Source organism: Telmatherina bonti (genome assembly GCF_933228915.1).
Source record: "Telmatherina bonti genome assembly, chromosome: 5".
Lineage (NCBI taxonomy): Eukaryota > Metazoa > Chordata > Actinopteri > Atheriniformes > Telmatherinidae > Telmatherina > Telmatherina bonti.
Window position 1 is genome coordinate 34,850,561 of NC_136623.1, and position 27,550 is coordinate 34,878,110.

The window sequence follows — 27,550 nt, forward strand, 5'->3', positions numbered from 1 at the left end:
TGCTGAGAGCATCACAAATTAGAACACAGGACACATCTACAGCACATCTAGCCTAATGGAGGCTACTATTTCTACATTCTAGTTGGTTTCCAAGGGGAGAGTGAAGCTATTTTTGCCTTGTCACATGTTTTCCCCTTGGGCCAAGATTTCAAGCTTGTAACCTATTTAAGGGCAGATCAGATAGTATCTGCTGTAGCATCGCTCAGGCACTAGGGCAAGAGGAAGAAAAAAAAGTCTAATTTCTGTTTAATCTGTAGTTTAGAGCGAGTGAAACCAAACAATTTCCAGCTCGTTCAGCACATAAGGAGTTAAGTGACGACTACAGTCCTTAAAAAAACCAGTTAGGTGAGTTTTCCATCGGCCCTGTCTTGAAAGCACATGTGAGGCCTGAACATTCAAATCTCAACAGGCTGGAACAGTGGTAAATTGTAAAGGTTTGCAGTGATAAGCAAAATGTTTGATTCTGATCAAACTTTCAGGAGAAACTAAAGTGACTATTTTCTATTTATATCCTTACAGTTACAAGAAATAATCATAATAAATAATTATCATTGTCCAATGAGATTATCAGTTATGTCAGTTCATTAACTAAAGGAAAGAAAATGTAATTCAGGGTGTCAGGAGGGCTGGATCCTTCCCAGCTGCTATCAGGTGAGAGACGGAGAACATCTCAGACTGATTCCCAGTCCATCACAAGGCCAACACGCAGAAAAACAACCACGAGAATCACAAATACAACTAACATGCATGTTTTTTGGACTGTGGGAGGAAGTCAGAGTACCTGAAGAAAACCCAAACATGCACAGGAAGAACATGCAAACTCCACGCAAAAGGCAACAAGCACTAACCACCAGACCACCATGCAGCCCCACTTTATTCTTTTAACCATTTCTTTCAGCAAATGTCTTCATCTTGTATGGGATTTGTTGTCTATATGGCAAACATTTTTTGGGAGATCTATGTACAGATTTTTAATATTTCAGTCTATGAGGATCAGCTTGTCGTCTGTGTTGTCCATTTAGTTGTGTTTATGATCATTACAGAAACAATTCCTTCATTATAATCAGCTTTTTGCTGTTTTTCTAGATAATAGACTTTTTGTTTCCCCTTGAATAGATGATAAATCACAAAATAGTATTAATTCTAAATAAATAAATTGATACCTGTAAGTTTATAAACAAGATTTCTTTTTATTTGGAGTATTTGCATAAAATATTTTGGCAATGCGCAATGGCAGGAAACATTTCTAAAATACAGCAGAATCTTCCGAAAATTCTGTTTAATCTATATTTTAAAATCACATAAGAAATTGTATTAATGTCTCTTTTCAATGCTGCTGCTTTAAGAAAAAATAAAGAAGATTTTAAATGTCAACAACACAGAAGAAAGGCGGAGAACAGATGCATTCATCGTTGTGTTATATCACAGCTTCGGAACAGATGATGCTAATTTTTGCAGGAATCTGTCTCCACTGTTGCCGTATACGACATTTTCTAACTGGTTTTTGGTTGTTTGTCTTTACTTCTCTTTTTATTCTCCACCTCTGTGTTCACTCTTTATTGTTTTATCAAACCAGAAACACATTCTGGTCCCAGCTGCAATAACCACAGACCTCCAGGGGAAAATGATGCCTTCATCGTAGTAATGTCACAGATTTGCTAACAGATGCCAGCTTTCACACCTTTCACTGATAGCAGTCTGGATTGTTTGTTTGTTTATTCCATCTTTGGCATGTAAAACCTTTTGCTTTTAGCAAAAGCAGCAGAAACATGAAGTTTTCTGACACACTATGCAGTCGTTCTGCCCTTCTGACAGAAACTGGCAGCACTTCAATCCAGAATTACCTCATGGCTTCCTCATTGTTCAACACACTTTAAATGGTCCATGATATGCTTTTGTTGTTGTTGTTTACTTTCTTTTTCTCTAAAATTATTCTCTAAAATAAAACATGACAAAGAATACAAACATAATGAATCTAAGCATAACTAATATAAATAATTTGCGCTTTTTTTTGTACTTTCAGTTGTTTTTACTGTTTCGTTTTGGCTCTTCTATCACCTGGTTAGACTAAAAAATACCCAAAATGTTTCTCAGAATAATAAATATACTACAGGAGAGTCTGATCTGCAACCACAGTCTTCATCGTGTAACTGGACAAGACTTTCATGGAAGGCAGGACAAAGTACTGCATTTGTCTTCAGGGTGAAACAGTTTTTTTTTAAAGACCTGTTCATAAAACCTGTTGGCCCAGTAGATAATCCTCACAGCGCTGTTTACATAGTCACAAGATAAGGACAGCTTCCTTGTCAGTTGTGAGAACAAAGCAGACAGCTACTTTTCTCTGTAGTGTGTGGTTAAAGTCACCTCTCATTCTGTAAAGCAATCTTTCCCAAACTAGGGAACCTGACCCCCAAAACGGTCCCAACATAATTCCACAAGTTTGCCAGTTCTTCTTCTTCTTCTTAAAAAAAAAACATTTAAGAAATAAATGTAGGGTTTTATTGATGCTTAGCTCAAGCAAAGAACAGATCTTAAATGTTTAATGTCCTAACACATAGATCAGGGTTCCTCAATCCTGGAGGGCCGGTGTCCTGCAGGTTTTCCCTGTGTCCCCGCTGCAACGCACCTGATGAGCTCTGCTGATGTCTGTTAAATACATGTTGACTTGAATCAGGTGTGTTGCAGCGGGGACGCTTGGAAAACCTGCAGGACACGAGGACCTGGATTGAGGATCCTGGACATAGACAATATGTTTTTACTCATATTAAAAATCAGAAACTGCCGTTATCTCGGTGAGGGAAGCTGATTTTGTTTTAAACGGTGAGCCGAATCCAGCAGAAACCAGCATGTCCTCCTGATCCGTTTTCTAGCCTTACAGTCAGCACACATTCATCCAGCCTTTCTCATCTAAACGCAACTCTGTTTGCTTAGAAGTCCACTTTGTTTCTGGTGTGAAAGCTCCGATGGGTCCTGGTTTAGATCAGAGAAGCAGACTTGATCCCCCCACAAACGCAGGTCTCGTCCGGCTAAAAGCAGGCATGTGTGTATCTGCTGTGGAGTTAATTCATCATTATCTGTCAAAGTACAGTTGTGCTCATATTTATTCATCCCCTTTCATTAAAGAAGGAAAAAAACAGCTGCCTGTAAAATAAGATGAAATTGACCCTATGTAATAATAAATAAAATTTTTATGAAAATCACTACATTATTTTCTAATTCTGGTTCAATAGAAATATTTTTTTAAAAGCAAACAAATAAGATCATTTATTACATATCACATGACTCATAAACTAATATTTTGTTGAATATTAGTTAAATGTTTCCGCTCCAGTCAGGTGTTTTCTGTTCCTCTCAGTCAGACTTCTGCACCTGTTGACAGGTATTTTGTCCCACTGTTCAACAGAAAAGTCTCTAATTTGTCCAGGACCAATTTGTTTTGTTTTTTTTTTCTTTCATCAACTTTATTAAGTGAAAAACCAGTCTCATATATTACTAAATTATATTTTTGCACATTTTTAGTTATTGTTCCTTTTATAAGTCTCAAGTTATTTGAGTGACTGTTGTAAATTCAGCCTTTTCTTTAATGAAAGGGGATGAATACATATGAGCACAACTGTATATCAGATTTGGTACTTCAAGTATTGAGATGCCACTCTGCTGTTGTGAGACATGCCAAATGTTTCCACATTTCAGGCATAAAAAATAGTGTGAAGCCAGTGTTTTCCTTTCCCTGTGTCACATGATCACGGTAGCCAAATCAGATGTCATGATTCTACAGTTATGCCTACAGTCATGATGATTCTACAGTCATCATGATGATGATGCTACAGGAGCAAATCCACACACTGTGAATTATAAATTGTAATGCATGTGTAAAAGTCACACTGAGCCAAGAATACGTTGAAATTTCTCTCAAGAAATGTTCAGATGGTTTGTTTTCTCTGAAGATGGTTTATTAAATGCAAATGTATTGATAAAGTACTTTTACTCTGCACTAAAGAGAAGGAAAATGTGGAGTTTCTATTACTTTTGGCTTATTATGCTGTTATGAAGAGCAGAATTTATCATTTATTCCAGCAGTAGAAATGTGTAGATGATTTGTTCTGCACTTCTACAAGGTTAGTACTCTTTAAGCTAATGAACTTTATCTAGAGGATGCTTATGGAGCGTTCTCCCAATGACATAATTCTGTATGTGGAAAGGTGGATTACATTATCCACCTTTCCAATTTAGAAATCATACTATTAATAACATTGTATTTAATGTAAACATGTGTGTTTATGTGGTTGTCCATACAAAGGTCAAATATCTACTAGTAAGTAGACAATAATTTGTGACAGTAGAAAATAATTAATCTCGCTTTGGATAAAAGCGTCTGCTAAATGACTGTAGAATAGAATAAAATTAAAGACATGTTAATATAAAATACCTTTATTAAAAGGCTATACATTACATTGCGCAGACAAAGATATGATTATTACAAAAGTAAAAAGATGGCTGGTTGTCAGTCCAGACTTTAGCACAGTGATACGATGTCAGTGGTTGTAGACCAGCAGTTCCAAACATACTGAAAATAGTTCCTTTCTATAAATTAAATCTGTCTGTTGTTAGCATGCTAACAGGATACTAATACAAAAATAAAAATCAAGCTAACTTAACAGTGTGACGCAATTCAGACATTTTACTGCAAGTTCAGAGGGAAACACAACCCAGATAGTAGAGACTCACCAGGGGCTTGCTGCGAGAAAGAACACTCTGTATAATCCAACAGTGATGAGCTAAATTCTTATAAAAACTACAGTCGTGCACAAGTATGCCACAAACGTTTGATCATGACAAACTGGGGGGGGGGGGGGGGGGGGGCAGGTGAGCTCATAAGCATCATCGTCTACAACACTCACTTCTAACTATTGTCTTCAACTAACAGACTAAGTGATGAAAACGCAGCCGAGTTCAAAGGTTCAGTCATGGAAAGATTTGTGTAACTGGACCTGCAGTGCCCTCTCTGGTCATCTCTTACTCTGCTGCCCACAAAGGACTTCCACAGGACGAGACCATACGAAGACATGAGGGATAGACAGGAGCGATTTCAATACCCGTGTAGCAGTTAAAACTTCTCATGTAGGGTAGAAAAAACACATAAAACAAAACAAGATCAGTGCAGGCTGGAGGTTAACAGAGAAGCTCACTAGTGCTTTTTAATGTGCCCTTAAATGCACATTACAGACTCCAATGTCATTCTGGCCATCGCGTCATAAAACCAGATCTGGTGCAACACTGATACATCTGCAACAAAATAATAAATCTACATGTGGATATAGCAGATTTGGATGTAAAAGATCATGAGCTTTGGGGACCTGAGCTGGTGTAGCAGTGGCGGAGAACCGTAGACAAGCTGGTCTCATGAGTTTAACACTTTGATCTGGTCAGATACTGCAAATATTGCATACAATCAAAAATTAAATGTGTGCATTTTTTTGGTGCAAGCCAAGAGAGGGTAGCTGTCTGTTGTGTGGCCTCAGTCCTTCAGTGCTGGCCATAGATCATATATTAGAAGGTGGGCTGGGAGAAACCTGGCAAGTAGGTAAGTACCATCCCTGCATAAAAACACTCATCAACTGGAGGAATAACCAAAGTTGAACTGAAGACATTTTATCTGAAACACTCAAAGTGTAGCGGCTTATCCTGAATCAGCAACACCGGTCATTTACCGAGAAACGTGGATCGATTACGCCTCAACGCCAACTAACTCTGGGGGCATCGGGGACTTTGGATGCTTGCTTTCAAAGTGTTGCTTGAAAGTCTTCGGGTCTGGCATTTGAGTCTGAGGGGAAAAACGAGAAAAAGCTCGATTAGAGGAGCAGCAGGAATTCTGTGTCTTGTGTTTTCTAGTTAAAGTTTCTGCGTGCACAAAGAAAAATGAGCAAAACAATGAATGAAAAGGAGGAAACACGAGAAGAAGCTCCAAACTGAATGAGAAGAATGATCATCTTTTCACATGTTTGTGTATTTGATGAGTTGAACTGTGCAACATAAATCTTTAATCAGGGATGTTTTACACTTTAAAAAAAAGTATTTTTTCAGCTTTTAAAAATATAAACATGTCCTTTTGGTTTTCCTTATAACATTAACATTTAATCACTGATTAGATTTAACTTAGAAGTTGATGTTCAATAGTCACCTGTAACTATAAAATACACCACATAGCCAACTATTCTAACCCCAGTTTAACTGCACATTGCCTACTGTTGTAGATTATTTAACAACTATGAACAATGCACTGTTGGTTTAGTACAATCAAATGCCCTCAATACTGGAAAGAAGACAAGCTCTTTCCCACACAGTGTGACCGTGATGTTACGGTTTAATGCCTCAGTGTTCAGCTGAAGCACATACCCGACACACTGTGCATGTGTATACTAAAGCAGCCTTAGCTGCTGCCTTCTGGTCATGTCCTTTGCTCTTCTTAATCTCTGCCTGCTTTTTGGCATTTTTTTGCTGGGACTGGAACTTCTGGTGCCCACGGGCCATTTCTGTTGTTCCACCTGAAGAAATTATACAAGAATTTGATCAGCAGACCACAAAAATAGACATAAAAAAGTTAATAAATTATGGATGACTAGATGACTAAAAGTCAAAACCTGTAAATGCAAAGCAGCTACAGTTGTGCTCATATTTATTCATACCCTTTCATTAAAGAAGGAAAAAAACAGCTGCCTGTAAAATAAGATGAAATTGACTAAAATAATAATAATAATAAAAATCTTATGAAAATCATTACATTATTTTCTAATTCTGGTTCAATAGAAATATTTTTTAAAAAAAGCAAACAAATAAGATTATTTATTGCATATGACATCAGTCATAAACTAATATTTTGTTGAACAATCCTTTAATGTTTCCGCTACAGTCAGGTGTTTTCTGTTCCTCTCAGTCAGACTTCTGCACCTGTTGACAGGTATTTTGTCCCACTGTTCAACAGAAAAGTCTCTCATTTGTCCAGGACACATTTGTTTCCTGGTCTTTCTTCAACTCAGTTAAATGAAAAAACTGTCTTATATTACTAAATTATATTTTTGCAATTTTTTAATTATTGTTCCTTTTATTTAGTCTCCAGTTATTTGAGTGACTGTTGTAAATTCAGCCTTTTATTTATTGAAAGGGGATGAAGACATATGAGCACAACTGTACACCAGCTTTGACTATCTTAAATTCATAAAGCCCTCTATTTCATAACAATATGGACATGAAAATGTGCAAAAAAAAAAAAAAAAAAAGCAGTATCTGTGAAACATCTCTCAGAAATAGGTTAATTGTCGCTTTTTAGGTCAAATGCATGAAGCAATTAACTTGGAAATTTCCCCAAAGAAAATCAAACTGTAGATATATATAAAGTTATTTTAGTCAGGATGCAAGAACTGGGTCAGTGTCAATGATGGTATCATGTCTGATGAAGAGTTAGTGATGGTATCATGTCTGATGAAGAGTTAGTGATGGAAAAATGCTGATTTCCAATCAGTTATCTGGAATAAATCAATGATCTATAAATTATTTTCATGTCTCTCTCTGGCTGGTTTAACAGTATTATTAGCACATTTTTACAGCGTAAAAACGACATGTTTAAATGCAACCTACAGAAACCATATCATAGTAGCACAAAACAATTTTATAAAATAAAACAAATTGAAATCTGAAATCATGTCTCTTCGTGAAGCTATTCTGTTAGCATGTTGCTATCGCTAGCTCAACTACCAGCTGGAATAATACACACAGACTCAAAGTAAAGATAGATTTAGGTTGATACTAGGCTTCAAGAAATATAAAATGATTGTTTTTAAATACCTCACCAGTGAAAAGGGTCGTATAGCTGACGGCAGCCACCGAAATAAAACTGAGTAAACGAAGGTTTGATCGCCTGAAGCCCCCGCTAGTCAATCGCAGACGCTACTGCGCATGCTCACACCAAACTGGTGCCTTCACGGAATGTCGGATTTTGCACCAAAGGCTGGATCAATAATTATTTCTATACTCGTGGGAATTATGATTTGTGAAAAGGTTCAGTTGTGAATGGACTTGTTTGTTTCCTCATCAATTATTTTCATGGGTTCCGAAGAAAATATCACAAAAGACACTTAAGAAGAGGTGTGATTTACAAAGATTTTATCATTTTATTGAATGTGAATTAGTTATTTACTTTGTATTCATTAGATGTATATGTGTATTATCACAATAAAATGTAATAATAAAAAAAGATATTTAAAAACAATTAATTAACAAAACCTGCGATGGACTGGCGAGCTGTCCAGGGTGTACCCTGCCTGTCGCCCAAAGCCAGCTGGGATAGGCTCCAGCTTCCCCGCGACCCTGAATAGGAATAAGCGGTTCGGAAAATGAATGAATGAATGAATAATTAACAAAAATAAAAACTCGTGGGAATTATGTAATGCCATGTGGCATTTGGGAGATGTCTAAAAACTCGTAAATGCAACAGACGTGACCTGTTTTAATACAATTAAAGCTCAAGGAAACAATAGAAGAGTCAGGGATCTAATTGTAAAACGATCTTCTATCCAAATTTATGTCTAAAATAACTAACATAGCCAATCACGTTTGAACTGTTCACATATTAGAAAGAACTTATGTAAGGTGCAAGATTTCATGCCTACCACCAGGTGTCATGGTGCAACTCGAAACACACTTCCTGTAGAACTGAAATCTGCAGAATTGACCTTTTATGATCCCTGTTAGTTTGCAGTCCTGAACTGAATACTTTTTGGATCAGCTTGGGTTGCAATTTGGGCCAGAATAACCAAAAGAACCACATCAGCTGACTGGTGACAAATGTAGGTTGAAGGATGGGATGCCATCCCTCAGCTGAGTGACCAAGCTGGTGACCAGCATGAGGAGGAGGTACCAGGCTGTTCTGGCTGTGCATGGTTCTTCTACTGCGCAGACATTTGCTTACAGGACAGAAAGAGTGACAAATGCTCATGCAACGATTTAAAGTTTTTATTTTTTAAAACAAAAAAAATAATGATCAATGCACATACCATTAACAGAAAGAGTCAAATGCTCACAAGTTATGTGGAACATTATTTACTATAACTCCGTGGTAAATCAGTTTTAAAATGGACTAAATCAAGTTGAATTATTTTAAAAAGCTGTCTTTGTTCTAGGCTTTGTTTCAACGCTACCTAAAGACTGGCCTGATGTAAATGTCTGGGGGGTTTTAGTGTTTAGCTACAAGTGATAATAGTCTTGATGGTGAACCAATGAACAGGTCTCTTTTTGTACAGTCGGACAGCCAGACAGCATTGTGGGAAAGTGGTTCTTATACATGCTACTGAGGCTCCAGTTTGGCACATGAATAAAAAATTTAATTGCTAATATGTACTTTTATTATTAAGACTTCCAACAGGATAACCTGGTGTTGGTCAAAAGGATTTAGCATGTTTTTATGCAGCGAAAGCCACACACTGATCCAATACATTCCTTCTCCTTACAAATGTGTCTCTATTTAAAAGGAAAATAAACAGGTTTTCCAGTGGCGTTGAGTGGTCGATTTATGGTTCCGACACTTATTTTAGCAGGCGTTTATTTATTTATTTATTTTTACTTTAAATCATCTTGCTAGAAAACAGCATGAAGTGCAATAAGTAGTTAAACACTGAACAGTTAGACATGTGCATTTAAAAGTTTGTTAATTTATTTAACTACTTGTTCCAATTTAGGCTTGAGCCTGTCCCATCAATCATTGGGTGAGAGGCAGGTACACCTGGACAGGTCGCCAGTCCATCACAGGGTCAACACAGAGAGACAAACAACCATTCACGCTCACACTCACATTATAGGGGGAATTTAGTGATCAGTCCACCTAGCATGTCTTTGGATGGTGGGAGGAAGTCGGAGTACCCGGAGAAAACCCACGATTACACGTGGAGAACATAGAAACTCCACAGAGAAAGGCTGCTGATTGAACCCCCCCACGCTGTGAGGCCACAGTGCTAACCACTACACCACCGTGCAGCCATGTGAAAGTCTAGAGAAGATCAAATGAGGTTCATCAGGGATGTCCATATTTACAACAAAATTCCCCAAACCTTGTCTTCATTGTACATTGTCACATTTTTTCCTTTAAAAACACTAAAAAAAAAACCTAATTTTTCCATTGTAAAGGGACAGTATGGACATTCAACAGAATTACAAAACAACACAACCCTCTAGTTAATTATTATCTACTACAATATTGAATTTTCCTTTGAGGATTAATAAAGTATTTTTCATTTAATTTCATTTCATTCATTTAATTTTCATTCATTAAGCATGTTTTAATAGAAATGTTCTTTTTTAACCATTTGAAGCCCAATCGAAGAACATCAGAAATCTCAAGTCTTTTGTTGGCCCAGTAACAAAATCTGAAAAGAAAGCAAGATTTTTTTTCGGTATTTTAAACATTTATTACCATGTGATAGGTCAAAACTATTGTATTGTATTGTAATCTGCTTTCTGGTATTTGCCAGGGTGCAAGAGACTGGTATTTTATGTTAAAGTTTCTACCTTAAACTGATAAAAAAAAAAAAATGTAACAGAAACTGTAATTATTAAATGTGATACATGTAGTTTGAAGTTAACATGTGCTTTTTGTTTACATTCTAGTGAAAGACATCATTTTCAGATTTATGTGATGATTAAAAACAATTTATCCAAACTATAGTGTTTAATTAATCTCAGGTCTAAACTATAAAACGTAAAATAAATTTAAAACCTGACTACATCTAATGGAAAAATGTGTTATTTGACAACTTTTCAGGATTGAAATATTGATTAGTTGAATTAGAAGATAATTACAGGCAGCGCACGTCTCAACGGCCCTACCTCAAGCCACGCCCTTCTCTTTGGAATGAACCAATAGAAGAAGGGATCTTTAGCAGCCAACCAATCAGCAAGGCCGCCTTCGTTTCCTTGTTTATGCACCTTTTCAGGTGCTGCGTTGCTCACCTTCTCTCCCCGCTGCTTCAGAAAACTTAAACCAGTCCTGAACTGCAGGACTTTCTTATCCAGCCAGTGTTTGTTTAACTTCAGCAAACTTCTCAGATATTGGAATATATATTTCCAGTCCGGACGTTGCGGGATCATTTCACGCCGTTGTGCCGGAGTCCTGCGGGTCCAGGTGTTCACGGTGGCCTGCACAGACTGACCTGCAGTACCTCGGAAGCCCAGCTTCTCGATCAAGTATAGGAGGCAACATGGACCTGGACAGGTAAGAGGAAGCCGTATATTTTCTCATAGTGATGCGTGTCATAGATGATATATATATATCTCAGTTGTAAAAATCAATGAGGAGTTTCTTCATGTGATGCACACACATGCAGCATGGTCGCTCTGAATTCACTGATTTCACACTCTTTATGTCCTCAGTATCCACAGGATTAAGTAATTTGGAGATCAGTTGCATCTGTAGGAGGAAAACACTGTTTATATATCATAGAAATGACGATTTAGAAACAGAAAAAATCCATATGTTCCTGCATTTTCTTTAAATTTTAGTGAAGAAATAATAGAGACATGTGCTGAACACCCCACAACTTGATAGGGGCCCAAAAAGATGTACAAACTATGTAAGAAAATCATTAAACCTTCATTTCTTCATACCTTCATCAATACTTTTTTCAAATACCTTCAAATTAGAAATATTAACCTAAAATGGTCCTTCTGGTATGAACCAAAACCTCCATTCTGTTTTCAAGCTGAATATGAAAGAAAACAAAGTGATCAAAAATACTTGCCCCATAAAGGGTTAAAAACAGCCCTAGATCTTTATTATTCCCATGAAAAGCTTTTTTTTCTTTCAATCTAATGTCCATGCCATTGTCTTTCATAGGACCCAAGATTCCTGGCGGCGCCCCTGACTGAACATAAAGGAAATGCTTCTGTGTTTCTATATTTACCTTAATGTTAAATATAAGATCTTGTACAATATTTCAAGCATGATCTCAGATTAACAGCATGCGGCATTATGAGTTAGTTTGTGTTTTTAGGCAGAAGTGATGTTCAAATCATCTTCCTCCTAAGGAAACCGACACACACACACACACACACACACACCTCACGTGAAGTTTGGTGAGAAACAGCCTGAGGCCAACCTGGCGGCTTGGCACAGCGTCTTGTGTTTATGACAGACTGGGGTTTTTCCTTTAACGGGATGGTTTGCTGTCTCTGCTGCTTTCCTGCTGACTCAGCAGTAAACGCCTGGTGGTGGTGGTACCAAACGAAGTTGCAGTGGCCTCACGCAGAGTCTTCAGCAGCGAGGATGAGGCGTGGAAGAGCTATCTGGAGAACCCACTGACTGCTGCCACGAAGGCCATGATGAGCATCAACGGAGACGAGGACAGTGCTGCAGCGTTGGGACTGCTGTACGAATACTACAAGGTGGGAACTTTGGCTTTGCAGCCAGAAATGTGAACCATTTCTGTCCTTTCAAGGTCAAATTTTCTGTTTGCTCTAACCCCACCAGGTTCCCAAAGAGAGGAGATGCACTTTCAGTGGTGTTAAAAGCACAGACCCCACCGCAGTCACTTCTGTTAGCTACAGTGACCTGGACTTGGCAGACCCCCACCGTCAGGCTGTGAGATCCATGCCTGTTAATCTCTCCCTGAACAACAGCGCCGAACTTAAAAGCTCAAAGCATGGAGCTGTGAGTCTCTCAGCAGATACCAGAGGAGGAGATGGGATAGGTGGAGGCAGCGCTCCTCTGGTCCTGGTCAAAGCTGAAAACCAGACATCCATGCTGGCACCTTGTTCTGCTGGTTCCTACCACGAAGAACTCAGAGAGCAACTAAGGATGGGTTCTGAGCAGAGCTGCTACGATCTGCCCCTCGCCAGCTACCCCAAGGATGACCAGAGCAGCACCCCGGACAGCACGTATGACCTAGAGGTTAGGCTTGTGGGGATTGGTGGAACTAGTCTTGCTTTACTTCACACGTTAATGTTAAAGGTACAGAGTGTACACATTACTGATATCCGGTGGTAAATATGGCCGTAGAGATGAATTCAAATAGCCAGCACAGCTGTGAATGGACGGTGGCCATCAGTGGTCAAAATTCCTCCAGACATAAACATGTTTTTAAATGCGGGTGAATCCAGAGGCCTCAGGTGCAGCAAGACCTGCACTACAGGTAAATATATCAGCATGTGCGCTGTCTTCTTCTGTGGTCTTTTTAGGGCACCATGGCCTGTACTGCAGCTTTAAACAGGGGGGTTCTCGCTACACACTTAGACGTTTGTCCATTCAGGGGCACCATAGTAAATAAAGGTGGCAGATATAGCAGCAGCCGTGTATGTGGACCATAGACCGTAAAAGAAAGATGGACGGAGCCTCCGGCGGTAAAAAGTGAAGCTTATGTGGAAGTGCATAAAACTGCAGTTCTCCCTTCATCCACTAGGGGCTGCAAAACAGAGCAAATCCCCATAGACTCCCATGTTAAAAAGACCAACTTCACAGCAGAAATAAACATGTTTACAGCCTGGTTCAAAAATCCATTTCAGCTTAATAGGTCAGGTTTACCTTCATGACAACTGTGGGGGGAGTGAAATTTTTTCAAACTCGCCCGTTTAAAAGTAATTTAATCTTGAAATTCGGCATATTTAATGGTGTGTCTTTTTGATTGACAGGTACCAATCTCCCGCTTCATTTAAGAAGAACGTAGAATAACCGCGGTTTTTAGCCGGTTAACAACGTGACTTGGCTTTAGCCCACTTACCTCTGTTAGCTGGTTAGCTTCCGTTATCTCCGGGTTAGCTCAGTTAGCTCTTAGCTACAAGTAGCTCGGAGTTCGCTCGATGTCAATCATTCACCATGACGCTCACAGCCCCCCTCTCAGCTCCACCTCTTTGCCCATATTTGTGTTTTGCGGGTGAGACAACACGCATGCCCCTGCCAAGATGGCGATGGTAGGAACCGCCCACCGAGCTTCAGTTCAGCTCTTCAGAAACCTACGGGTGACATCACGGAGGCTACGTCCATCTCTATTTACAGTCTATCGTGTGGACCCATGACAAGTAGATAAAAGAAATAGTAGAGGAAAATACCAATAGAAAGACATTTTTAATGATTCATTACATTTTTCTGACCTTTGATATTTGTTACAAACTGTAACTTTAACTTAAGACGTGCAAATATTCAGATTGTAAACATGTGTAATGATGTGCTAGAGCTGTAAGGTAAATATAATAAAAAAATAAGACTATATATCTAGGCTTTAGACAAGTGAGGAATATCTTACAAGTGGTGAAACACTTATTTCAAATCTTTTTTTTTTTTTTTTTCCCAGTACAAAAAACTTCTAAAAACTTGCCTGAAAATTTTTTTAGGATTATTTCTTTCTTACTTCAAGAAAAAAAATCTTAAAATAAGAATAATTGAAAAAGATGATAATTCTGAATTGAAGAATTTGTATTAATAAAGTTTATTTGTTGTCTTAAGGGACACAAAGCATGAGCACTAGATGAAATCAAGCGTATAGGACAGTTGTAACAACCCACACGCGAATGTAAAACACAAAACCCACGGTGTGGGAAGTGGTACTGGAAGCGCTTGACACAAGTTTTCACAGCCAAGACTGGGTGTGAAAGATACAATATGATCTTAACCAGCATCTCTGTGGTCGGATTTAACCTAATATCCATGCAAAATAAGCAGTTTTAGGATTTGGTTACTAAGTAAGAAACAAAAGTCATGTTCTGTCACAACATAATCTGTTTTATCGCTCTGAAAACAAGCTCAGAAAGACTTTGTTGAGCTTTTTCCTGCTTTATGAGTAACAGGATCCTACATTTACTGCTGCAAAACTCACCCTGTCATCTTCTGCAGATCTATGAGAGACATCCCTCCCCAGAGGTTGATGGACTACTGCGCGTCCTGCCGGGGTAAGCTGAAGCTCAGACACATCGGCTTTAACAAACTGCATTTTAAAATTGATAATAATTCGCATGGATACCTTTCTGTGACTCAAAAATATTAAATAATACAATCAATAATCTTTATTTGGTTTATTTGGCCAACAAATGAGAAGAATAAATCCGACATTTCTGCTCAGGATGTTCTGATTTGTACAAATGTTCTGTGATTTCAAGCCTCAAGCAGGCGACAAATGTTAAATGTATCGTAGCAATAGGAACGTAGCCATGCGTTACACAACGTGGGATCATCAGGCTCGTTCTCTGCAACAGAATCTTTATTTATAGATTTTAACAGCACGTGTCAAAGTTTCAATGCTTTATTTGTTAGTGTGATCAAATGATTAGTTTTAATGTTTAAAAAAGAACATTTTTTATTATTTTTTAAGTCTGAAAATGTCCTCTTTGCTTTATTATTACGCTCTAGGCTGGAAAATTCGTTTAAAAACTCCTTATGTTTGGCGTTTTCTTTAAGTTTTTACCAATTTCCGTATTCTTCTTCTCTTATGTGACATAACTTTCTTCTCTTGATCGTACAGCGACACCTTTCGGTACAGTCTGGATGCCAGCATGTCGCTGCGACCTCGCCAAGGGGAGGGACCCATGGCCTACTTGAACCGGGGCCAGTTCTACGCTCTGACGCTGTCTGATTGCGGCTTCAGATCGTCGCTTTGCCAGAGCGGAGGCAAAGTGCAGGTGAGCGGAGCGGCGGCGTCTGGTGGGAGTGGTGAACAACGTGGCGTGGGAGGTTCTGAACTGCAGCACGACAGCGTTGTGCAGGTGAGGGAGAGGACACGGCGTGTGGAGCGGGTCACATGTCAGTCGGCTGTGATGTTCCATCCTAACCAGACGCGGCGATGTGCTTCCCCTGCAGAGCGTCATCATGGTCGTCTTTGGGGAAGACAAGTGCAGAGATGAGCAGCTGAAGAACTGGAAGTACTGGCATTCCCGCCAGCACACGGCCAAGCAGAGGGTCCTGGAAATCGGTACGACTTCATTTCATCCAATGATTTTCATCGCAGTAAAACCAGTAAAACCACGAAGGTGAGGAGAGTATTAAACAGGCTCATGCACAGTCCCATCACCTCTCAGATGAAGTCTGAGTTGACAGACAAGTCATCAGTTCCCACAGGAGCGCCACGAAGAGGCCTCCCATGGCTCCACATTTGCATAGACGTTAAGAGTAGAGCAAGGCGGGGGCCTGGATTCTGGCCATATCTTATCCGATCAGCGAGAGACAGGCTTCGACCTGCGCTTCAGACGCAGAGGAATGAAGCGGTGATGTCATACGCTGGTGGATTTTCTGCGGCAAGCCATCCTGGGTACTGGCATGGACTTGCTGCAGACGGGGTTAGCAAGTGGGAAATATAATGCCAGCACTGTGAGGGGACTTTTTTATTTTTTTTTAAAATTGGTTTTTACTTAGAAGCTCAGTTGTGTGGAAACGTGTGTGTGTGTGTGTGTGTGTGTGTGTGTGTGTGTGTGTGTGTGTGTGTGTGTGTGTGTGTGTGTGTGTGTGTGTGTGTGTGTGTGTGTGTGTGTGTGTGTGTGTGTGTGTCAGTACTACCTGTTAGGCAGGCAGATTCCAGATCAAAACATCTGATTAGGAATTGTGTTTATATAAGGTGAGTTATGTGTTAGAACATTATGTGTCACTACAACTCCCGTCTTTGTACATGATGTAGTGAGACGTACACTTTTCCTGTTTCACACCCAGCAAGTCAGAAAAATCCTAAAAATATGACGTCATTTTAAGCAGAATTGCATTTTTTCTTCTACTTTTGTATCCTGCTGATCTCTTCTTGGTGAGACTTACCTCTAGCCTTTGTTTGAAACATAGACCGTATATGAAAGATGGACGGAGCCTTCGGTGGTAAAAAGTGAAGCCTATGAGGACGTGCCTAAAACTGCAGTTCCCCCTTCATCCACTAGGGGCTGCAAAACAGCAAATCCCCATAGACTCCCATGTTAAAAAGACCAACTTCACAGCAGAAATAAACATGTTTACAGCCTGGTTCAAAAATCCATTTCAGCTTAATAGGTCAGGTTTACCTTCATGACAACTGTGGGGGGAGTGAATTATTTTCTAACTCGCCCGTTTAAAAGTAATTTAATCTCAAAGTTCTGCATATTTAGGGGCGTGTCCTTTTGATTTACAGTTACCCGATCTCCTGCTTCAAGTCAGAAGGATGTAGAACAACCGCGGTTTTTAGCCAGTTAACAACGTGACTTGGCTTTAGCCCGCTTACCTCCGTTAGCTGGTTAGCTCCTGTTATCTCCGGGTTAGCTCGGTTAGCTCTTAGCTACAGAAAGCTCAGAGTTTGCTCAATGTCAATCATCCACCATGATGCTCACAGCCCCCCTCTTAACTCCACCTCTTCGCCCATATTTTGTATTTTCCGGGTGAGACAACAAGCATGCCCCTGCCAAGATGGCGATGGTAGGAACCGCCCACCGAGCTTCAGTTCAGCTCTTCAGAAACCTACGGGTGATGTCACGGAGGCTCCGCCCATCTTTTCATACAGTCTATGGTTTGAAATGACGTATCGACAGCTACAAGCGCTGTACGTAGACTCTGAGCCTCATAAAAGACGTGTCAGGTCACTACACAGGGTAAAAACGGGGTACTTCTTCCAAAGCTGCATGAGGTGCTTCACAGCTAAAGGACACCAAAGAGCTGGAGCTCATCGATGGATTTACAGCTTTGCTGTGCAAGCTAAATCATCAGAGTTACTACAGATGTGTCAAACAAGATACAGCCTACTGTGTCGGAGTAAACGCACCTGGAACACGGTGGACACAACAGATTTTATCTCCTCCTGAAAGAAAAACCACGTTATGTGAAAGCTGGAGGGTGGAAGCCGGGATCATCCGGGATAAGTCATGTCTGATGAGGAAATGTGCCTCAAGCTGCCGGAGCAGTTTTACAGATGTTTTGATAGAGGTGTTACACAGGTAGATACTTCTGGAAAGCCTCTGCTGATGTAGATGATGGACACCTCGATCAATCAGTCAGGAGAACTGAGAGACAGACCCCACATTCACCTTAGAAACACCACGAGGGTCCAGAAAGAAGCGAAGCCTCAGATCGTAGATGGAAAGAAAGAATTCTTCATGATACAACCTCCTTCGTCTCCATGGAAACCAGCAGGACCTTCGTCTCCATGGAAACCAGCAGGAGACACACGAGCAGAGTCTTTTAAAGCTGGAATGTGACTGTGAAGACAAAATGGTGGAAGTTAGACGTGAAGTGTGGTTGTGGCTGCGATCTTCGCAGAGTCTCCGCCTTCATACGGCGCCTCATTGGAGCGGAGAAGTTCGCAGAAGCTCTGAAGTGGACGACAGTGCTTTACTCAGGTTTTTTGTCAGAGACTTCTTGGGTTGGCTTAGGGAGGGATCCCCGGCTCCGGTCCTCAAGGCCCACTGTCCTGCAGACTTTCAATGTTTCCCTGCTTCAACACACCTGACTGATATCACGGCTGAGTTTGCCAGAGATGCTTTTCATCCGAATCAGGTGTGTTGCAGCAGGGATTCCTGCAGGGTAGTGGGTATTTAGGACCAGCGTTGGGTCGGTTTCTCCCTGTGATTTCGGTGTGCTGCCTCCTGTCTAGCAGACTGTCAAGAAGAAGAAGTTAATTGTGTAACACTATATAACCCCTCCAGTCGGTCATGTGACCCACTGAGGTGGACATTGTAGGGTTTGGTCAGTGTGTGTTTGCAGGACTGGACAAACGTGTGAACATATCAACGCAGCATGTAAAGCAGATTCAGACAAACATCACGCTCCTCAGGTCTCATTATGTGTAAAAGTATAAATATTTTACGATCGTTTCCGTCAGGCGTCTAAATGCAGAGTTTGTCCAGTTTCCACTCGCAGGGTGTGTTTTCTTTGTGGATTTTTAAAGTGGTGCGGTTTTTAACGTGTGGATTTTCGTCACGCCTCTCTGCATGCAGCTGACTACAAGGAGAGCTTCAGCACAATCGGGAATGTGGAGGAAATCGCTTACAACGCCGTGTCCTTCACCTGGGATGTCAGCGAGGAAGCTAAGGTAAGGACGACGACTTTATTGGTGTAGTGTTGGAGCCTCGATGTGGACGTGACGGGACATCCCGGGCCAGAGGGGGGGGGGGGGGGGGGGGGGGGGGCTTGCTGGAGACACAATGACGGACTTGGTCCATCTAGCTCAGAAAAAGACAAAGTGCAAACAGGTAAACCCCCCCCACGCCAGCAGGCAGTCACCCCACCCTCGCAATGTTTTGGGCCCTGCGGCTGATTCAGCTCCAGTGTTTACGTGAACTGAACTAACAGCTTTGCTGAAAGACTGGTAATTGCAGCTTTGCAGGTTTTAGGGTAAATATTTACGGTTTGGAACACACCTTCACCACACTGCATGTGTTATCAGTGTGTTCAGGCTGCGATGCGAGCATGCAGCATCAGGATGTGCATGGCTGCATGTGCACAGAGCCCACCGACTCCAGCAGATGAAAACCAATTTCATGATCTGAATACAGATTTCTGTCTTTTTTTTACTTCGGTGTTCAAAGAATATTCACTAATTTTCTTGGTATTTGAACAAAATAGACATAATTATCAAAATGATTATAAATTATTTGGATTTTATTTGATTTGTCATAAAGATGAAAAAGTGCAAACTATTTAACTAAAATACAAGTAAATGAGAAATAAAAAATAAAATAGATGTGTAACATAGACAAGTTTTTTTTTTTAACTTAATATAAACATTAAGAAGAAAAACATCAATTGAATTAAATGAATGAAATTATTTTTTTTTAAAAAATAAAAATAAAATATGTGTATAATGATACTAAAAATAAAAAAATTGAATGAATGAAAATAAAAAATATGTTGTTTTATTTTATAAATTATGTAAAAAAGCAAGTTTGCCTTTACTTGAAATTGACCGTTTTTTGGTGACTTTTCTGTATCCACAAATCTTTAATTCCCAGGTTGTTTTTGTTTGTCTTGGATCCCTTTTAGACGTCTTTAAGGGCGTCAAGATGGGTTTTTATTTGTAAAATAATAATAACCTGTTAAATGCAAACACGAAAAGCAGACACAAGACTGTGACCTCTTTTTATTTAGTCATATGATGCGGATGAATAATCAGTTATATGTATCTGTAAAAACCATTTATATAGTAAATTATTCTTGTTTTAATAAGCTCCGTTTTTTTTTTTATTAAAGAAAAAAAAAAACCTTGCTCTGAAATTAATGACGTCATTTCCAAGTCGATGACGTGTATCTGTTGTTTCTGGTCATGCGGGTTGTCGACCAGCTGATGGGGGCTTTTCAGATGAGCCGCTCTGCTTGGAAACAGCCACACTTCTTCACTTATTTACAGGAGCTCCTTTATTTCATCAGCAGTTCTGCTTTTCAGACTTTCTGTTGCTATGTCAAGTTGTGGATTTTAGGAGTAAAAATATCAGCATTGCAACAAACACACAACAGAAACCCTTTACATATTTATCCTTCTTCCAGATGTTTTTTCCAGTTGTTTATGCTACTTATGCTACAGTTATTTATGCTGTTATTTACTCACTATCCTCACTAAATGAACCCCAACTCAGCTGGTTTGTGGTGCCGCTGCAGCCATTATTCGTCTTTTATTCAAACTCGGGGTCTGCGCCATTTATCACCCGGGTGACCCTATGGCAAGCCGGGTGGACACAGTTTTCGCTCCATCCGGCTGGATGAGCCGCTAGGGTCCCACGTCTCTTTTCACCACATGGGTTTGCAGAAACACTTAGAAAATGTTCTAACTTGACAAATAATGTTGATGTCCGGCTTTTTTAAGTTCACTAAAAAACTTCCTGTTTACATGATTCAATGATTCAGCAGCTGATTTTATGGCTGTTTCTGCGGCTCCAGGCAGCGCAGTTACACCCCAGTCTCACTAATGGTCTTCAGTTCACAGGAAAAGAGAGGATTTTTTTTATTTTCCTGGTTAAATAAAGATTGCTTCTAGTTGTTAAGACACGTCCATTGGACACTGTTGCACTTCTCAGATCACAACCTGAAGGAAAAGGTACAAAATTATGGTTTTATTATCATCAGTTTCTCCCTGAAAGATCTTGTTTTGGCAAAGTCTCTTTTCACCGGCAAACTCTCTCCTCCTGCGCCGCTTGTCTCCACCTCTTCCTCGGTCATCACCCAGCTGATGGTAAAGGAGCGGACCCACACACAGACCTTTCTTCTCACTCGCTGACCTTTCCCTAAACTATTGGATTGGTGGAAAGTTTGAAGGAAGTGACTTTATTGTAATTTAAAGGTAAAAATAGAGGTATCTTAGCAACAAAGTGGTGATAGTGATTTTATTTTTTTTATTATGAAAATGTGAAAAATGACGCCGTTGTCATGGACACAGTCCCAGAATAAACAGCAGAAATCAGAGGATTAAGTTCCCTTTACGCTGAAATTCCTTGTTCCTCTGCATTTAATCACCAAGTTTCTGTAGAAACATTCCCGTCATCAGCATGGTACCCGAGCCCGGGGTGTGTTCTGCCAGAACCCAGCCCAGGACGCCACGCTGTAACTCACCATGACAGCAGCTTGTTGTTGTTTCCATGGGTAAGAATAGGAGTTTACTCATGACTTTTTATGCCAAAGGTAAAGCCGATCATCATGCGTGTTTCAGGGGCTCTTAAGCCTCCACAGAAGCAGTTTGCTAGAAATGAGGCAGAAAAAAACAGGCTGGCTCTTGTGACGGAATCCGGTGACTCACATGTCACTTCCAGAAATAATTAGAAGTCCGAGCGGACCTTTTGTGTGTGTGTGTGTGTGTGTGTGTGTGTGTGTGTGTGTGTAAAATGTCTTCCTTGGCATGGCTTGTCTGTTGCTAGGCAACAACCAGCATCCTCTTTTTAACGGCAACTTCCCGCAGCATGAATTAATTTTTCATTGTCTCGTTTGTGTTTTCCTGTAGCTGCAGACGGCACCGAGCAGCTTCACAACGCCTCGATGAACTTTTAATTCTTTTATGCCGACGTTTTAATGTTCTCACATGCCGACAGAACAGACCCAATCAGCCTCCCACTCATACACATCCACAGATGCTTCCAGCTACGCATGTGGCGCTTGTTGGGGGGGGGGGGGGGGGGGGGCGGTTGAAATGGCTCTGGTCTGTGGAGGTGTGAATTGGTGGAGGTGTGTAGGAGGCTCAGTTGTGCTCGAGGCTTTCGCAGCCCTCACCGCGGCAGGTCCGGGCACGATGTTGTTGACGCTGTGCAGTGGGAAAATCGCTGCTGAGCCGCAGAGAGGAATCTCTTACCGTTATCTCTGCAGACCTGTTGCTCCAGTCATCCGTCCTGTTTAACTGGAAATGTCAACAGGAGGTTTTGTTGTTTGTGTGGTTTGGCATTGATAAGGATAATTTATTTCTCCGGGATAATTCCAGGTTGTAATGTTTACACTAACGGATTCAGGTGTAAGAGTGCTGCTTGGGGATTCGATCGGGGTTGAAGCTGGGACAGAAAGCTTTGCAACAACCTTGTTGGAGCTGATGTGTCATCGCTGTGAGGGATCTGAACACGTTCTCATGACTGAGTGCTGCTTCTCGCTGCCAGCTCACGACCTGTGACCCTCTCAGTCATCACTGGTTCCTGAGTCATGAACAAATTCATAACGGAACAAAGATCTGTTTCAGATCGGAACCTGACTGAGTCAATCAGACATAATGTCTTCTCACTGATCAGATAAATTCAGGAGTAGCTTCACCATCAGCACGTCACCAGGTTGCAAAAGATAAGCTCCATTAATTGATGGATTTTTTTAGGTGAGGGTGTGTTGGGGAGGGAACTTGTATCATTCCTCTTGGCTAACTTGGTTTCACGACTTGTCTTGACAGGATTAAAGGAGTTTTCTTACGTTTCAGATTTCCTGAAAACCATCCAGACTACACACATGATGTACGTACTGAGATTTGCATTATGACAGCAAAAAGTCTGAACACATTTACATTTAGTTGTTCAGCTCTGATCCAAAACGTTGTTTAAGCTTTAGCAGGAAGAGATAAATGCTTTTGGGTGAGAAGACGTTGACAGGAATTAAAACACCGGACGTTTCAGGAAACCTGCAGCAAGATCTTCGTACTGTTAAACATTCGAGGTTTGGCTCAGATGAAGACAGATCAGGGAAAGTCTCTGTCAGGAAAATGCATCTCGTTCAGAGCAGCAGCAGGTATGTGAAGCTGCTGGTGCTCCTCTCTATCAGGAGCTGGACGTAAAGCTGCAGAATCACAGAGACGTTTGCAGTTAACCAGAAATACATGAAGACTCGATTTCAAACAGTTTTATTCACATGCCAGCGTCGCGCTGCGCTGGGTGGCTCAGATGGAGGTCTGGATGGTCGGTGGATGACCACCATGTCCCAGCAAAGCAGGAAACCTATGAGGGTGGGGGGCAGTAGACCTCCACACATCAGCTTTAGGAGGTAATTCTGGTCTCCATTGATGAGATCCATGCAGAAAATATCGCTGGACCTCTGAGTTTCATGGATGAGAGTTGCTGTTGATGTGATATGAGAGAAGGACTCCATGTGAAAATGAGAGGCAGCCATGGTCTTATGAAGAGTTTACCCTCCTCCTCCTATTGTATAATGGAAAGAAACATGAATACATAAGTCAGGACACTTACAAAGGCCTGAACCACCTCAAACATCAGCGGATGGAGCATCTCAGGCATTTGGTCAGGATGTTTTTCTGGTGTCTGAGGGGAGGAGTGGGCGGGGTTCACGCCTGTCCTGCAGACATGCTGTCTCAGGTCAGACACTCACCGGAGAGGTTGTATCTGTGGAAGATGTTGATGTTGGAAGGGGGCTCTGCGCACGCCGCTGTCCCCACCAGCAGTTCTCAGTTCAATCCAAACTTTCCATTTACTGCCTGGCAGCTGCAGAAGAGCCCTGCTGTGAGAGGTTTGCTTTTTTTTCTGTTCATCTGTGCCTCATTTAAGGCGGCGTTTCTGTTTTCCAGGTCTACATCTCTGTGAACTGTCTGAGCACAGACTTCTCCTCGCAGAAGGGGGTGAAGGGCATGCCTCTGATCATCCAGATCGACACCTACAACTACAACAGCTGCAGCAGCCGGCCCATCCACAGAGCCTTCACTCAGATCAAGGTCTTCTGTGACAAGGTAAGGGGGGCCGGAGTAAAAACATTTATTCAGTTTGAAATAAGTAGAAAAAGAAGATATGAACCGGTGTTTTTGCTTGCAGGGTGCAGAGAGGAAGCTTCGTGATGAGGAAAAGAAGCAAATCAGGAAGAGGACAAAAGGTGAAAACATTCAGTTTTTATCCTGGTAATAAATGAGGTTTAATGATGCATGAAAAGAATGTTACGAGAATTTTCGTGAAATGTAAAGCTGACTGGAACAGAGAGGATGAGAAATGTCAGCAGCCTCATCAGATCTGTGCGGTGACTGGTTGCCTGGCAACAGCTGCTGAGTTTACGCTCCGTCTTGATCAGGGAAAACTGGCGGCTCAGGGCCGACATCTCCGCTTAGGAGGGCTGAAAGCACGCTTTTCAAAAGCATGTGTGACCTGGACTCCCAGCCGGTTCTCTTCATCCCTGACGCCCATTTTGGAAACCTTCAGAGAGCGGGGCAGGTGAGGGGGTGGGGGCACGGCCGATAACACACAAACACACACAGGCAACATACCTGCATCCAGACTTCTCATTGCTTTCTTATTCTGATCGCAGGTGTTCAATTTCAACTCTGAAGAGGTTGTCAGAGACAGGTGAGCTTTTTTCATATGGATGAAAACATCTTCGTTTATAGAAATGAGGCATTTTAAAAGCAGAGATTTAGTGGTGTTATTGCTCCCATATGGTGTGTATTTCTCCATGTGTTCATCAGAAGTCTTGCAACGAAGAGGATGTCACTTCAGGAGGAAGTCTGTGCACCTCAGCTCAAGAAATCCAAAGTGGAGCCTGAAAGGAAAGGTACTTTACCTAATCTCCACAAGTTTATCCTTAGTTATAGCTCATTATTTGACTGAATGAATGTTTGTCTTTTCTCCACTAGTTCTGTTGTATGTGAGGAAGGAGTGTGATGAAGTCTTTGATGCTCTAATGCTGCATGCACCGACTCTCAAAGCACTGATAGAGGCTGTGAGTATTACTAAAGCTGCAAGCTGAGACATTTAGATAAACAAATGTTCATTATTGTACTGATTCAGTCAAAGTGGCACATAAGAGCCTTTAACATGATTTAATTTCACTTTATGTTTACAGATCTCTGAGAAATACTCTGTGCCTGTTGACAAGAAGGTCAAAGTTTACCAAAAAAGCAAAAAAGGGTAAGAAGCTTATTAGAAACAAGAATAAAGACTTGCAGAAATACTAACAGTGAGAAGCCACTGGTGTCCTTAGAGATATGTAATAGCCATTTGTTTGTGTCTTAGCATGCTATATTTGGCTAATTTGTACAAAAAAAGATAAGGTTGATGGGAAAATACGCGGTGTTCGTTGATAAGAGGACCAGAGTTTACCAAAAAAAAGGAAAAACAGGTAAAAATGTATTTTTAGAAAGGGGAATAAGAACCTGCAGTCATGCTAGAAAAGAAGGGAGACTTTTAGTGAAATACTTACAAACTGTTGTCCTAACAGATACACAGCCATTAGTTAGCATGTTAGCATGCTAATTTGTACTCAAAAGATAAGGTTGATGGAAAAATTCCAAACACTCAATGTACGTTAATAAGGGCCTAAGTTTACCAACGAAAAAAAAAAAAAGATTTAAAAAAAAGGCTTAAAAAACCCTTTTTATATAACCTAATATATGAACCTGCACTAATGCTAGAAAATGAAGTCTTTTAGTGCAATGCTTACAAGCTACTGTCCAAACAGATAAACAGCCATTAGTTAGCATATTAGCATGCTAATTTGTACAAAAAAGATAAGATTGATGGGAAAATACCAAATACTCAGTGCCTGTTGATAAGGGCCTAAGTTTACCAAGAAAAAAGTTTTAAAAAAAAAAAAAAAAAAAAAAAAAAGGACTAATAAACCCTTTTTATAGAATCGGGAATCTGGAACCTGCAGTCATGCTAGAAAACGGAGTCTCTTAGTGACATGCTCACAAACTTTTGTCCAAACAGATAAACAGCCATTAGTTGGCATGTTAGCATGCAGTGTTTGGAAAATTTGTAGTTAACATGAAAAGATGAGACAGGTGGAAGGTTTTTATGGTTTTCTGCTTGGGTTAAAGGACATTAAGCCTAATGCTGATAAAAGGGAATGAGATAAAATATTGAATTAATTTTAAGTGAATAGACATGATTAATCCTTTGACTGGAACTGTAAATGTCTGTAGCATATTTTATGGCTGTCTATTGTTGAGTTATTCTGTGGGAAAACCTGTCTGTTGATAACATTGCCAAAATTTGCAAAAAAATAAAGTAAAAGTAGACCGTGATAAAAGAACAGGAATAAGAACCTGCAGTCATGCTTGGCACTCTGAAAAGCTGTGAGTGAAATGCTTAAACACTGGTATCCTCACACATTGCGAACTGCCATTCATTAGCATGTAGCATCTGACAAGTTTGAACAAATGTTTAAAAGATGAAGCTAATGGGAAGGTTTTCAGTTTTCTGCCAGGCTTAAAGGACATTGAGCCTGATGTGGATAAAGTAGGGAAAAAGAGCTGAAATATAAAAGTTATTAAAGTATGTTCTGAGCAAGACAGGCTAAATTTCATAGCTGTTCATCTTTACCAGAACAAAAGGAGATTAGAGAATAAGACCATTAGTAATTACATTAGACCATTAGATTGTTAGATAGTAATGCTTCTGAAGTTACTGGTGCCCTAAGAGGTTGCTAACAGCTATTGGTTAGCGTGCTAGCATGCTATATTTGCCTAATTTGTTCTACATGTGAAAAGATTAGCCTGATGGGAAAGTTTTCAGTTTTTTGCTGAACTCAGTGAAAATTAAGCCTGAAACTGATGAGGGGAAAAAAATAAATATAACATTCATTCTGATTAAGTAGACGTGTCAATATTTTTATGGGTGCTGTAAAAGTCTGGTGCTTATCGCATTGCTGTCCAACATTAGGATGTTGTTCTCAGCATTTGTTCTAGTTACTTTTTCTGAGAAATACTTAGTGCCTGTTGACAAGATGGCTAAAGATTATCAAAAAAGTATAAAAGTGTAAGAAGCTTCCCAGAAATAGGAAGAACTTGCCCGTATGCTAGTAACTTACCAGTGAACCACTGGTGCTCTAGCAGGTTGCTAACAGCCATTAGTTAGCATGTTAGCAAGCTATGTTTGGAAAATTTGTAAACTAATTTGGCTAATGGCTAATTTGGCTAATGGCTGTTAGCAACTAATGGTTGCTAACAGCCATTAGTTGGCATGTTAGCCAATATTTCCCTCTGCAGTAAAATGGTCGACCCGCTATAACAGATACTGCTATTTGTAGGAGCGTAACTCACTGGAGTCTTTGTTGTGATTTATTTATTTTTCAGTGTCCTGGTAAACATGGATGACAACATTATCCAGCACTACTCCAACGAGGACACCTTTATCCTGGCTATGGACAGCTCATCTGACTCGTTGCGCGTGACTCTATCTGAAATCTGAC

At 40.5% G+C, this 27,550-nt stretch overlaps 2 protein-coding genes across 4 annotated transcripts; one reads left to right on the forward strand and one right to left on the reverse strand.

Moving 5' to 3' along the window:
• Positions 1–4,462: 4,462 nt before the first annotated feature.
• Positions 4,463–7,950, reverse strand: LOC306756509 (zinc finger protein 706-like). 3 transcript variants are annotated; one of them, XM_079241257.1, is made up of 4 exons: positions 7,843–7,950; positions 6,397–6,545; positions 5,712–5,824; positions 4,463–5,597 (listed from the first exon to the last, which is right to left on the reverse strand). In XM_079241257.1, exons 2-3 carry the CDS (start codon positions 6,529–6,531, stop codon positions 5,729–5,731), a joined length of 231 nt encoding a protein of 76 aa, XP_079097383.1. In that variant the 5' UTR covers positions 6,532–6,545; positions 7,843–7,950; the 3' UTR covers positions 4,463–5,597; positions 5,712–5,728. The 3 variants fall into 3 exon arrangements, with proteins under 3 accessions (XP_079097383.1, XP_079097381.1, XP_079097382.1); XM_079241255.1 differs by having other exon boundaries at positions 4,463–5,824; XM_079241256.1 differs by having other exon boundaries at positions 4,463–5,824; positions 7,848–7,940.
• Positions 7,951–11,246: 3,296 nt separating this feature from the next.
• Positions 11,247–27,549, forward strand: LOC306756445 (grainyhead-like protein 2 homolog; the record flags this gene model as incomplete). Its single annotated transcript, XM_079241174.1, has 15 exons — positions 11,247–11,260; positions 12,240–12,429; positions 12,515–12,934; positions 14,870–14,925; positions 15,495–15,735; positions 15,830–15,941; positions 18,910–19,004; positions 23,943–24,101; positions 24,184–24,241; positions 24,434–24,573; positions 24,668–24,705; positions 24,825–24,910; positions 24,993–25,078; positions 25,202–25,266; positions 27,435–27,549. The coding sequence occupies 15 exons, from the start codon at positions 11,247–11,249 to the stop codon at positions 27,547–27,549; spliced, it is 1,875 nt and encodes a 624-aa protein (XP_079097300.1).
• Position 27,550: the final 1 nt, after the last annotated feature.

What these genes read in the sequence shown, in the direction of transcription:
- LOC306756509 (XM_079241257.1), bottom strand. Translation starts at nt 6,531, where the DNA reads ATGGCCCGTGGGCACCAGAAGTTCCAGTCCCAGCAAAAAAATGCCAAA. An exon ending in ACACATGCACAGTGTGTCGG is followed by an intron (nt 5,825 to 6,396) that starts GTATGTGCTTCA and finishes TTTTCCCCTCAG; the next exon opens with ACTCAAATGCCAGACCCGAA.